A 13,195-nucleotide genomic window follows, 5' to 3' on the forward strand; every position below is an offset into this window, starting at 1 on the left:
TCAAACGAAACAGTGGAGCTGCTGTCCACAGAGCACCGACGGACAGAGGAGTGACTGCAGCCTCTCCCAGCTTGGCTCTCCTTTCTTCCCCCCGGCACAGACGTCTCCTTTCCACCTTCTATTAGAGGAATGGGGCATCGTGTCCCACACGCGCGCATTGTCTAGAATAAGCCGTGATGGATTCCATCCTGCATTTCTCTCATCTCCCGGGGTCTCTCGGGTCAGCCCTCCAGGCCATGGCCCAGAGGAGGCATGTCTCCACCTGGACCCCATGATCACACAGGTCCACGTCGGCTGGACCAGTACATCCAAAATCAGGCCACCCGAGCTGATGATGGCGCCACTGACTGAGCACGTGCCATGCGCCCAGGCATTGTGTTCTAAATTCGGAAGAGGGTGAATCAGATGTGCAAACGGCTCGCTTCTTCATTTTTCTAAATCACAGCACATCTGGTGACAAGTCTCCACTCATCTGGCTGAGATGAAATTCAACCTCACTTTCTGCTTTGTTTTAGGGGAGGGAGGACCCTCAGGCCACAGAGTTTGGGCCACGCTGCTGACAAAGCAGCCCAGGCTGGCCCGAGGCTGGGAGGTGAGGTGGGGAGTCGGGACTTCTGCTTGCACCAGCACCGCTCAGCCCCCTCCAGCTCAAGGGGATTTCCCAGGCACCCACGAGCCACCCCACTGGGGACCCTGAGACCCCCAAGGGCCACCCTGGGTCTCCGCCTCTCTGTCTAGTGCCCCCAGGCTCAGGGACTGGGCACTTCCCAGCTTCAAGGCTCCTTCTAAAAACCAAGAGTGATCCCCACCCTCAGAACCTGGTCAGCCCTCTTGAAAATACTTCTCCTCCTTTTAAGATAAGCCTTCCAGAAAATAAAGGCACAAATTATCCACATTATCTTAGTGGAAGCTCTCCTAAGTCTATGAGGTAAGCACTATTAATATTCCCATTTTCGAGATAAACAAACAGGTTTAGAGACGTTAAGTTGCCCAAGGTTATCTAGCGAGCAAGGGAGGCAGCTGAGACCCAGCCTGGCTCTCTCGCTCCCACCCAAGCCCCAGGCCTCCCCAAGGCGGATGCGGCAGAACATTTTTCATTTTAATAATTACATATCCAGGTTAATGTGAATTAAAAATACAACTAGCTCATCAAACTCATGATTTCACGGGAACTCTAAATTTGGCCTCAAAATGAACTTAAGTTTAAAAATAGAGTTAGGACATGTTGAAATAAATTTCTAGGCCCAAGATGGAGCCACTCCTGCCTGGGGCGCCACGTCTGCAAACCAAAACTTAGATCAGGGGCCGGCCCGGTGGCGCAGCGGCTGTGCGCACGTTCTGCTTCAGCGGCCTGGGGTTTGCCGGCCTGGATCCCGGGGGCGGACATGGCACCGCTTGGCAAGCCATGCTGTGGTAGCCGTCCCACACAGAAAGTAGAGGAAGACGGGCACGGAAGTTAGCTCAGGGCCAGTCTTTCTCAGCAAAAAGAGGAGGATTGGCAGCAGTTAGCTTAGGGCTAATCTTCCTCAAGGAAAAAAAAAGCCACTTAGATCAACTTTTGCATCCCTGTAAATGCTGTGCTTGACCAGACATTCAGTCTACCCCCTTGGCCAGTCCCCAAACGCCAAGTCAACTCTGGGCTCCATACTTATGTCCTTGTTCCTTTTCACCCCAAACAAGTTGACTAGGTGGCCCCAGCAGATCAGATACGCTCTATTTTTCTCTTCCTTGTTCTTTATTCTTTATCCTGTAAAAGCTCCCTGCCTTCCCTCCCATTTTACAGTTCTCCGAACGGAGACTGTCCCTTCACGAAGTTTAAATAAGGTTTGTCTGTATCACCTAAATTGTCTTCTCTAATCTTTTTTTTTTTTAAGGAAGATTAGCCCTGAGCTAACATCTGCTGCCAATCCTCCTCTTTTTGCTGAGGAAGACTGGCCCTGAGCTCACATCCGTGCCTGTCTTCCTCTACTTTATATGTGGGACGCCTACCACAGTATGGCATACCAAGCGGTGCCATGTCCACACACAGGATCCGAACCGGTGAACCCCGGGCCACCAAAGTGGAACGTGCGCACTTAACGGCTGCACCACCGGGCTGGCCCCTCTTTAATCATTTTTTAACAGACAGAAATGAAAATACACATCTGGAAGCACAGCAGTGGGCCATACTGCCTCTCGGTCGAGGAAGCCCAGACACCGGGCCTCGTCCCACACTCCGGCCACTGGGCAGCGATTCTGACCCCGAGGGGCTGCACAAGTGGCCGCAGCGTCTGAATTCTGGCAATGGGTCTTCTCGAGGAACCGGGCTTGATTAAAGGCCCTAGCAGCTGCTCCACCAACTCATTTTACCACAAACGTCTATCTCTGATCCTCCGCGAGGGCAGGAGGGGCCGAGGCGGGCCACCAACACAGGGGACAGCAGGCAGGCGGCTTGCTCCTCTCCCACGTGTCTCACACGGCACGTGACGCCCCCCGGGCAGACCTCCTCCCCCAGCACAGGAAGCCTCTCCTGAATGTTGGTGGGGGAACCTACCCAAGAGACAGCTATGGAACGTCTGATGCGGTGGAACGAATTGGACTACGCGTTGCCAACGGAGGCAAACCCCGAATAAAGTGTATTCACACTGTGTGAATGGACCTGTCTACAAGGACATTCGTTTTGGTAAAAGGCGGGCAACAATCCAAATGCCTTTCACTAGGGCTAAGCAATTGCATTGCGTCCTGAGACATCCTGACGGAGGCAAGCGGTGCGCACCTGCCAAGTGAGGAGGAGATGCTGAAGGACACTGGAGACACTGCACAGAGGCGGCCTGTCACGGGCGCTGTGTGGCTATACTCTGGAGGCTCCTGGAGAATCGGCAAACAGGTGAGACTGTTTTCTCCGATGCTTCTCGTCAGTCTGCTCAAGGGCAGATGACCCAGGCCGCTAATCAGTGTATTCACAATATGTGAACCAAGATTCCCGTGCCCAGGCTGCAGTTTTTTCTCTCCCCTCTCTCAGGTAAATATTGCTTTTGCCTTGGGTTATTTATAACAGTCTACTGTTAAATTACATTTAATTTGCGCGTGGATCACACCCACATGACTGAGTTATTCTTCCGGTGATCCACGCCGTGTAAAAAAGAACGAGGCAGGTCTGTATGTACCGAGGTGCAAAGATCTCATCATAAATTAGGTGCAAAAAGCAAGATGCATGTGAGTGCACATGGCACAGTGCCACTTGCATGAGACATATCCATGCACACACATACGCGTGTGTGCATGTGTGCTTGAGTATGTATGGAAGGTCTCTGGAAGCACACACAAGAAACTAGGAACTGTGGTTGATTCCAGGATGGCAAACGGGGGCTGATGCTAAGAGAAAGTTTGCACTATAACCTTTTCCTTTTGAATTTTGTACCCCATGCATGTGTTACGTATTCAAAAATTTTTAATTATTATTTTTTTTTGAGGAAGATTAGCCCTGAGCTAACTGCTGCCAATCCTCCTCTTTTTTGCTGAGGAAGACTGGCCCTGAGCTAACATCTGTGCCCATCTTCCTCTACTTTCTATGTGGGACACCTACCACAGCATGGCGTGCCAAGCGGTGCCATGTCCGCACCCGGGATTTGAACCGGCAAACCGGGGGCAGAAGCCGAACGTGTGAACTTAACTGCTGCGCCACTGGGCCAGCCCCACTCATAGCTATTTTAAATTTCTGGTCTGATAATGAAAAAACCTCTGCCATATCTGAGTCTGGTTCTTACTCTTGCTCTCTCTTCACATGGTGCTTTTCTTGCCTTTTAGCACGCCTTGCAATTTTTTGCTGAGAGCCACACACGATGTTTCAGGTAATAGAAACTGTGGTAGACCAGCCTTAGTGTAAGGTCTTCTGTTTATTTAGCTAGAAGTTAGGCTGTGTTTGCTGTGTGCAGAATGCACTACAGAAATGGTAAAGGAAACCTGTCAGGCTAAAGAGAAAAGGAAAGAGATGGAAATCTGGAAATCCACAAAGGAATGAAAGCATCCTAAGTAACAAATGTGTGGGTAAATGTAAAAGACATTTTTGTGTCATTTAATCTCTTTAAAAGAAAATTTATCGTTTAAATAAAAAACAGCAACATATTGTGAGGTTTACAACAGACAGTCACAATGTACGGCAACAAGACTATAAAGGATGGGAGGGAGCAGAAGGAAATAGGGAAAGAAGAGTGATATTATTTAAAGGGAGACTATGATAAATTGAAGATAAAATACAGTAAGTGCTACAGTAATAAGTATCAAAATGTAAAAGTGGTATAACTAATAAGCTAATAGTTCAGATAAAAAGTAATAAAAATTGTCCGTGAATAAAAGAAAGGCCAGGAAAAGAAGAAAGAAGGAACAAAGAACAGATGGAACAAAAAGAAAACAAACAGTAAAATGGTAGATGTATTCCCAACCAGAACTATAATTACACTGAACGTAAATGATATAAACACACCCAGTAAAAGGCAGAGATTATCAGATTGTATTAAAGCAGCATGGTCCTACTATGTGCTGTCTGTAAAACCCACATTAAATATCAAGCTACTCATAGGTTAAAAATAAAAGGATAAAAAAAATTACACCATATATATTAGTTTCCCAGGGCTGCTGTAACGTCCCACAAACCAGATGGTTTAAAATAACAGAAATTTAGGGGGCTGGGCCGGTGGTGCAGCAGTTAAGTGCGCACATCCCACTTTGGCAGCCCAGGGTTCACCAGTTTGGATCCTGGGTGTGGACATGGCACTGCTTGGCAAAAGCCATGCTGTGGCAGGTGTCCCACGTACAAAGAAGAGGAAGATAGGCACGTATGTTAGCTCAGGGCCAGTCTTCCCCAGCAAAAAGAGGAGGATTGGCAGTAGATGTTAGCTCAGGGCTAATCTTCCTCACACACACACACACAAAACAAAATCATAAATTTATTCTCTCAAAGTTTTGAGGCTAGACCTCTGAAATTAAGGTGTCAGCAGCTTCGTTTCTTCTTGATATTCTGAGGGAGAATCCATTTCCTGCCCTGTCCTAGGTTCCGGTGGTTGCCAGCGATCCCTGACATTTCTTGGCCTGTAGGCCCACACTCCCATCTCTGTCTCCACTTTCACATGGCATCCTCCTCTCTGCGTTTGTGTGTGCCCAAATTTCCCTCTTCTCGTGGGACATCAGCCACTGGATTGGGCCCACTCTAATCCAATATCATCTCATTTAAACTTGATCATGTCTGCAAAGAGCCTATTTCCAAATGAGGTCACATTCACAGGTGCCAGGGGTTGGGACAAGAACTTGTCTTTTGAGGGGACACAAATCAACCCACAACACCAGGTAAACACTCATCAAAAGAAAGCTGGAGGATAGCTGTACCAGTATCAGACAAAGCAGACTCCAGGACCTGGAGATATCACCAGGAATAAAAAGGAATATTTGAAATGCTAAGGGGCCCGGTTCACCAAAAAGACAATGCAATCCTAAACGTGTATGCACCTGTTACAGAACTTCAAAGCACATGAAAGAAGTGATAAAACTAATAGACAAACCCATCATTAGAACGGAAGATTCCAACATTGCCCTCTCAGCAACTCATAGGAGAAGTGGACAGAAAAAAGGTTTCAGAAAAGGTTTCAGAAAACGTGAACAAAACTATCACCCCACTTGACCCAACTGGCATTTATCGAATACTTCACCCAATACCAGCAGGACACTTTGCAAGTACATGAGGAACATTCTCCAAGATGCAGCACATTCTTGGCCATTAAAACAAATCTCAACACATTTTAAAAAGGACTGAAATCATATAAAGTATTATGTTCTCTGGCCACAACATAAATCAAACTAGAAATAATTTTGGAAGCCTATCTGGAAAATCCCCAAGCATTTGCAAATTAACATTTCTAAAGAATCCATGGGTCCGAGAAGAAATCATAAGGGAAATTAGAACATATTTGCAACAGAAAACACAATATGTTATCATTTGTATGATGTAGCTAAAGCAGTGTGTAGAGGGAAATTTATAGCCTTAAATTCAGGTGGTGTCGTCCTGCTCCCTCCATTACATGGTTCCTATCAACCTCTCACCTGGTAGTTTCAGGACCACTGCTTGGAACCTTATTTCATAAGAGTTGCAAAATGTTGCCTGTCCAACTTTATTGATCCTTCTGCATTTATTAGCCAGAATTCTTCAATAAAGAACAAAAATCCCTCATCAACTATTTGGTTACCTTGAAATATAACATCAAATAAGAAAGGCAAGGGCCGGCCCAGTGGCGCAGCAGTTAAGTTCGCACATTGCACTTCTCAGCAGCCCAGGGTTCGCCAGTTCGGATCCCGGGTGTAGACATGGCACTGCTTGTCAAGCCATGCTGTGGCAGGCATCCCACATATAGAGTAGAGGAAGATGGGCATGGATGTTAGCTCAGGGCCAGTCTTCCTCAGCAAAAAGAGGATTGGCAGTAGTTAGCTCAGGGCTAATCTTCCTCAAAAAGAAAAAAGAAAAGAAAGGCAAGATTACTTATTTGTTGCTAGAGTCTTTTGTCTTTAGAATAATGGCATAATTTCCCAGCAACAATCACCTGTGATCAACAAGGTTTCTTTTTTAGTAGGATTATGAACAAATGGATTTAAACATACTTTATGTCAACCATATGCAGTTTTTTCTTCTTTTTGAGGCTCACGGTTCCAGTGGTTGGGGGGCTCTTGAAGCTGGTTCCAGAGTCCTTTCGAACCCTCTCAATAGTTTATTACAAACATTTTCAAACATACAGAAAAGTTGAGAGAATTTTACACTGAACAGTTACAAACCTACCACCTAGAATCTATAATTAACATTTTTCTTTGGCCAACACCATCAGTACCACTTTTTTTTTTTTAAGATTTTATTTTTCCTTTTCCTCTCCAAAGCCCCCCTGGCACACAGCTATGTACTCTCAGTTGTGGGTCCCTCCAGTTGTGGCATGCGGGACGCTGCCACAGGTGCCATGTCCACGCCCAGGATTCAACACAGAGAAACCACGGGCCGCTGAAGCGGAGCGTGCAAACCCAACCACTCAGCCACGGGGCCGGCCTCACCATCAGTGCTACTCACCTTCACCAAACACTCTTTTCAGTTTAAAGTGTATCCTCCTAGGCTTTTTTCTATGGATTTTATGTATTTACCTATTGCATTAATCAGCTTGAGCCGCCATAACAAAATACTACAGACCGGGCAGCTTAACCATCGGAAATTTACTTCTCACAGTTCCGGAGGCTGGAAGTTTGAGATCAAGGTGTGGGCAGGTTTAGCTTCTCCTGAGGCCTCTCTCAAGACAGGGGCTGAGGCTGCATCCATCTGAAGGCTTGACTGGGGCTGGAGGATCCATTTCCATTTCACATGTCCGGCAACCTGGTGCTGATGCTGACTGGGAGCTCAGTTCCTCCACACGGGGGCCCCTCCATAGACAGCTTGAGTGTCCTCAGGACCTGCTGGCTAACTTCTTTCAGAGACAGTGACCCGAGAGAGTATGAACCAGGTGGAAGCTTATCATTTCTAGGACCTAGACTTGGAAGGCACATAGCATCATTCCTGCCACGTGCTATTAATGAGAAGCGAGTGACTAACTCTGCCCACACTTCAGAGGAGCAGGGTTTGGCTTCCCCCTTTGAGAGGAGGAGTGTCAAAGAATTTATGACCCCATCCAAACTCACTTTTACACTCACTTCTGTGACGCTTTGATTCCTGAATGTTGCCCCTGTTCACTGTAATTCTTAGATGGCAAGAATCTTACATTCTTTACTCACAATTGTATCCCCAACACAGAGCGCCTCCCACTTAGGCATTTACACAATTTGAGTATCAGTGGCAGCATTTCTCCAACTTGTGAGGATAATGGAACTGCCAATGTCTTGGTGCTACCCCTATGACGCTAGGAGATATATTTTGAAAATATACTTTTTTTTTTTGCATCATGAGCTCGTTCACAATTTTACCTGCATTAAAGGATACGACAATTTTCCCCTCACTGGGAAACAGTAATCAGTGGCTACTCTGTGCAACATATGCACGCCACAGAAGTCTTTCCTAAGAAACATGCAGCTGCCCGAGGAAGGTCAGCTGTTTTCCAGCTTTTCTGTGAATATTTGCTTCCTGTTCATCGATTTGTCACGTTCAGCACTTTCTGGAAGACAAGGGCTGGCAGAGCGCAATGATCTATGAACACTGCAGATGAAACTAGAAATTAGGAGGATAACTTCGACTTCTAGGAGTAATCGTTTTGTCTTGGTGAAGCCAGTCCACAGGCCACGCACATAAAACGAGTTACCCCTCATTTTACAGATGGGGAAACTGAGGTAGAGGGCTCAAGTGACCTGCCCAATGTTACAGGACTGAAAGTAATTCAAACCTAGTACTAAAGCCACCTAAGAACCTAGGGTCTTTTTCTTTCTTTCTCTCAATTGCGGTAAAATCCACACAACATTAAACTTACCAGGTTAGCCGTTTTTCAGCGTGCAGCGCAGAGGCATTAACCCGTTCACATTGTTGCGCACCGTGTCCACCATCCATCTCCAGAATTTGTTCATCTTCCCCAAAAGAAACTCTGCACTCATTCAACACTAACTCCTTATACCCCTCTCCCAGAACTACTCGGTTCTATTTTAGGATTACTAAAACATTCACAATCAACGGCTGCCCTCGCGCCCGGAATAAACCAAAATGCAAGTCAGGAACACAGAATACCCTTCCCCGGGCGGACCACGCCGCCCGCTCCAGCGCCGGCCCCGCCCCCCGCGGCAGGCCCCGCCCCCTACCCACGTGACCCGCGCTCCCTCGAGCGTCCGCGCGCAGAGGCCTCCGCGGGCTGAACCACGGTGACCATCTGAATGGGGGGAGGCGGAATTAGAGCCGCCGCGGTGGGCTTAGGCGTAAGCGATTAAAGCAGCTCTCGTTCATTTTTGTATTGCGCCATGCAGTCGTCTTCCTAGTGGTGTTGTCCATCTCCGGCTCAAAGTCCGGGATTTCTTTTTATATTTTGGAATCGTCCATCCTTTTGCCCCGTCAGTGGAGGAGTCTAAACACCGACACGTGAAGGGGGGACCTAGTAATGTAAGCTAAACTATTTCTCGGGTGAGAGGCTGAGATATCACAACCAAATAGTTGTTTGAACTTACAGTTTCCTCTAGTATTAATTTTTGAGTTAGGTATTTTCATTCAGTCCCGTATACCAAGACGACTTCTGCTCCCTCCCTACGGCGTCACAAGTAGTTTAGTCCTTCGCCGCAGCGCCCGACGGGAGAAGGAGGGGGCCTGGCTGCCATGTTGGACGGAACCATCCGCTCCCACAAATGGGGGAGCTCGAGCTACCCTTGAGTTTGTAGATTGACCGGAGGAGCTTTGGTGATTAGATTTGAGCACGTGCTAGTCACAGGAGCCTTATCGCAGTCGCCGGTGGATACACTGATGCCCTTTGGTCCCTCCGGTCTCTCTGTGAGGCGTCAGGGCGTGGGCGCCCCCCTGCTCCGAGCCTGGTGGGGCGCCCCGCGCACGCACATGGCCCGCGGTCGGCGCGCGGTGCGGCCTGGGAGAGTCGGAAGCGCGGCGCGGCGGGGCGAGGCGGTAGCAGCGGGCCATGCAGGACGCGGAGAACGTGGCGGCGCCCGAGGCGGCCGAGCAGCGGGCTGAGGCCGGGCAGCAGCAGGAGCAGCAGCTGGCCGCCGAGCCGCCGCCGGGAGAGGAGCCGCCGCGACCCGGGGGACCTGGCGCGCAGGAGGCGGCGAGCGGCGAGGACGCGGCTGCGGAGGTCGAGGCCGGGCCGGGGCCTGACGTGCCTGCCGAGCCCGCGGCCGGCGGGGAGGAAGCGGCCGGCGCCGCCCCCGGGTCGTCCCCGCCGCCGCCCGAGGAGTCCCCCGCTCCCCTCCCGGCCGCGGGCGAGGCCCCGGGGGAGCAGGCCCGGGACGCGGCGGCCGAGGCTCGGTCCGAGGGGGCGGGCGAGCAGCCCGGCGGCGCGGCGGAGGACGGCGGCGCGGACGAGCCTTCCTTCAGCGACCCCGAGGACTTCGTGGACGACGTGAGCGAGGAAGGTGAGGCGGCGGGGCTGTCTGCGCGGGGCTTCCCGAGGCCCCGAACGCGGGAGGGCTCACCGTGCGCCCTGGAACCCGGCAGGGGGGTTCCCCTTGGAAGTCAGCAGGGAGGTCCCCATCCTGCACGTAGGGAAGGTGCCCTGTGAGAGCTTGGACCTGCTTTCCTTTCACTTGTCGCCAAAAAATAAAAAGGGTGGGCGGACGGAACAGAGATGACTTGGGGAGCCAGTTATTTGCACTCCAGCCAGGAATTTGGAGGATGGCGTCGGCGTGCACGCGGGAGCTGTGGCCGTGGGGGCAGTGGTGTGGTTATTAGGGTCGAGCAAACAGGACCCTCCAGTGCTGCACGGTCTTGGGTGACAGTTTCCCTTCTGGATGCCCCGAGTGTCCAGCCACACCTGTCAGAGGCCTGAAACTGACTCAGTACCGACTTCTTAGGGGTACATGGGGCGCTGTCCCTCGGAACAGGTTGTGGCGAAGCTGGATCCTTTGCACCTGCCCCACAGAAGTGTCTACTTCTAGAGAATTCCTTAGTAGGATAATGCTAGGTCGACTCTGCCAGCCACCTGTTGGGTTCTCTGTTTTCCTGAGTCTGCAGGCAGACCCCCATCCTTTTGCTGGCAGGTAGTTTTCTCAGGTTTTGGTGGTGTTGATTCTAGCTCGCTTTGCCTTCCTTTCTGCCTGGATTCAGTTTACAGGTTTTGTTTTTGCTTTCTGCTTGAGAAAGCCTGTCTCCTAAAGTGACTTCTAGTGACGGCTACTCTCATTTGTTTTTATTTTGTTTTTAGCTGTTCGAACTCTCCAAGCTGGGAGCACATCAGTGGATTCCTCCATGTAGTGACTATGTGATAGTAAAATGAGGAAAGTAAATGAAACATTAATGAAGTGACCAATAATACACCGAGAAAATAAGATATTATGTTAAGATGTAAAGTTTTTTTGAGATACTGTGTGCGAGCATCCTGAGGTTCAGTCAGAATCCTGAAGACTCTCAAGTAAAATGAAAAAGAAAATTTAGGGAATCAACATAGAGTTCTCAACTTTTAATTGAAACATAATTTTAAGGAGCTGCCCGTTACTGTCACTATTATTGTACGTTATTTCATAAGATAAAAGACACTTTAGCATGAAAAGCAGGAAAGGCTCCACAGCTAGTGACCACTTGAGAGCCGTGGAGTCAAAGCCCCTCGCCCGGGAGGGAGGAAATGTGTTTTTGCGGCGAGGAGGTAGGTTGCTGAGAATTTGCAGGGAGGTGGTATCGCTGGCACACCCCCGTCCCCACCCTCCTGCCCAGTCCACTGTTCTTTTTTACGGCAACAATATTTCTTATATTTTAAAATCTAAATTTTGATTTTAAAGCCTGTTTTGAGCCTTTGATTATTTACTCTGCAATCGACTTTTTTAAAGCATTATTTGAGCACACCTAATTCACACAAGATTGGTAGCACGTGAATTGTTTCCAGAATTGAAGTGTATGACAGTCAGAGGATGCCGACGTGAGCGCAGGCCAGCCGGGCCAGGTGACTGCTGGAAGGGTCTTTGGGAGCCCTTGTGATCCTGATATTTTTGCCAGAATGACCCGTGAAGCTCCTGGCCCTGAGGGACTAAAACTCAGCAGGCCAGCAGTCAGTGTTCTTGAGGCCCCTTGGTTGCGGTCAGTAGCTCAAGTACAGTGTGCGTTTCATGAGAACTGCCCTGTGGGGGTCAGAGCGTCGCACAAGGTACGGCTTCTTTTGAAAATGGACTGAGTCTCGTGAAGAGCTCTCTCTGGGCGCGACATAAGCCCCACGCATCCTCTTGCCTCCTTTTTCTTTGAATCAGATCGGCACTGTCCCACAGTTGCATCTTAATTACAATCATCTTTTCAGTGTAATTCTTCAACTGCCTTTGGAGGTCGGTCAAACTGATTTATGATAAAGGTCGTGCCTCTAAATGTCTTCTCTTTGGGCTCGTTAAGTGTCATGTATCTTTATGTTTGCTATTTAGTTTTGAGAATCACTTCTTTCTGTTTCTCCTGGAGCCTGATTGGGAATCTACAAGCCAGGAGTGACCAGGTGCGAGGGCTGGTGATGAGGAAGGACCTGTGTTTGTTCGTTGCGTAGTTGCTACGTGTACTCCCGTACTGTGGATGGGCAGATTCTTATAAACTAGACACTTTCAGGTTATGGGAAGAGTCCACAGTTTGTATAAAAGCTGAACTTTTTATTGGAAACCTTGTAAATTCAGATCAGGCTTAACAGGCCATTTAATTGTATGGTGAGTGAGCTTTAAAATAACCCAAGGATTTCACTCCAGTGTCGGTAGGGAAGATGTCTCCTGTTAGTATGACTCTAATGTACCTCTTCGCTTCTTTTTCCCTCTTCTGGGTGTCAGTTTTAGCTTCTTTGAAATTTAAGTAGTAATTTATTTATTAAGGTAGTATTTCCAATATCATTCGTAAAAGTGTTGAATTTAATTAGAAATAGTTGATAACAGGGCCTGCCTCTTGAAATTAAAGGACTTTTTCTCCTTTTTGAAAGACCTTTTTAACTTTTTTTTTTCTTGAGGAAGATCAGCCCTGAGCTAACTACTGCCAATCCTCCTCTTTTTCCTGGGGAAGACTGGCCCTGAGCTGACATCCATGCCCATCTTCCTCTACTTTATATGTGGGACGCCTACCACAGCATGGCTTGGTGAGCGGTGCCATGTCCGCCCCCGGGATCTGAACCGGCGAACCCTGGGCCACTGAAGCGGAACATGCGCACTTAGCTGCTGTGCCACCGGGCTGGCCCGTTAACTTTTTTTATGGCAGATTTCAAACAAAAGTGGAGAAAATTCATGTTAACTTTTGAAAAGGAAATGCAGAGAATATTTTGTGACTTGTGTCCTGTTTAACTTGTTGAAATTCTTAAGAGCATAATACAAAAATTGGAGTGATAATTAGGTTCCAAAATGCATAGATACATGAGTAACAAGCCATTCTCTGCAGCGGTTGTTTAAAAATTACCTTGTGCTTTCGTTCTGGCTGTATTTACTGGTGTCCTTTCATCAGGAGTGTGCTTTGATGGCAGCTTTGAAAGGTGTCTTTCTGTTCCAGCTCCTGACCCAGTGCCTTGTAATGTTACAGCTTTCCAGACAAGCTAATTGGGTTTAGAATTCGCACAGAATT

General features: G+C 48.6%; 2 protein-coding genes across 3 annotated transcripts in view; one reads left to right on the top strand and one right to left on the bottom strand.

Annotated features, from left to right (window-relative positions):
- SNX8 (sorting nexin 8) overlaps window positions 1-8,762 on the bottom strand; it is a 67,248-nt gene extending 58,486 nt beyond the window's left edge. The window contains exons 1-2 of one of the 2 annotated variants that reach the window (XM_070484086.1): window positions 8,457-8,759; window positions 6,216-6,470 (exon numbers count right to left, since the gene is read on the bottom strand). The gene's annotated coding sequence lies outside the window, so the exon portion shown is untranslated. Of the gene's footprint in view, window positions 1-6,215; window positions 6,471-8,456 lie in introns of both variants that reach the window. The other variant, XM_070484087.1, reaches the window with a different exon arrangement.
- A 771-nt stretch (window positions 8,763-9,533) lies between these two features.
- EIF3B (eukaryotic translation initiation factor 3 subunit B) overlaps window positions 9,534-13,195 on the top strand; it is a 28,033-nt gene continuing 24,371 nt past the window's right edge. The window contains exon 1 of the mRNA XM_044746678.2: window positions 9,534-10,047. Within this exon, the coding sequence (XP_044602613.2) occupies window positions 9,597-10,047 (451 nt within the window). The 5' untranslated portion in view covers window positions 9,534-9,596. The remainder of the gene's footprint in view (window positions 10,048-13,195) is intronic.

The sequence above is a fragment of the Equus asinus genome, chromosome 14 (genome assembly GCF_041296235.1).
Source record: "Equus asinus isolate D_3611 breed Donkey chromosome 14, EquAss-T2T_v2, whole genome shotgun sequence".
In the NCBI taxonomy this organism is placed as follows: Eukaryota; Metazoa; Chordata; class Mammalia; order Perissodactyla; family Equidae; genus Equus; species Equus asinus.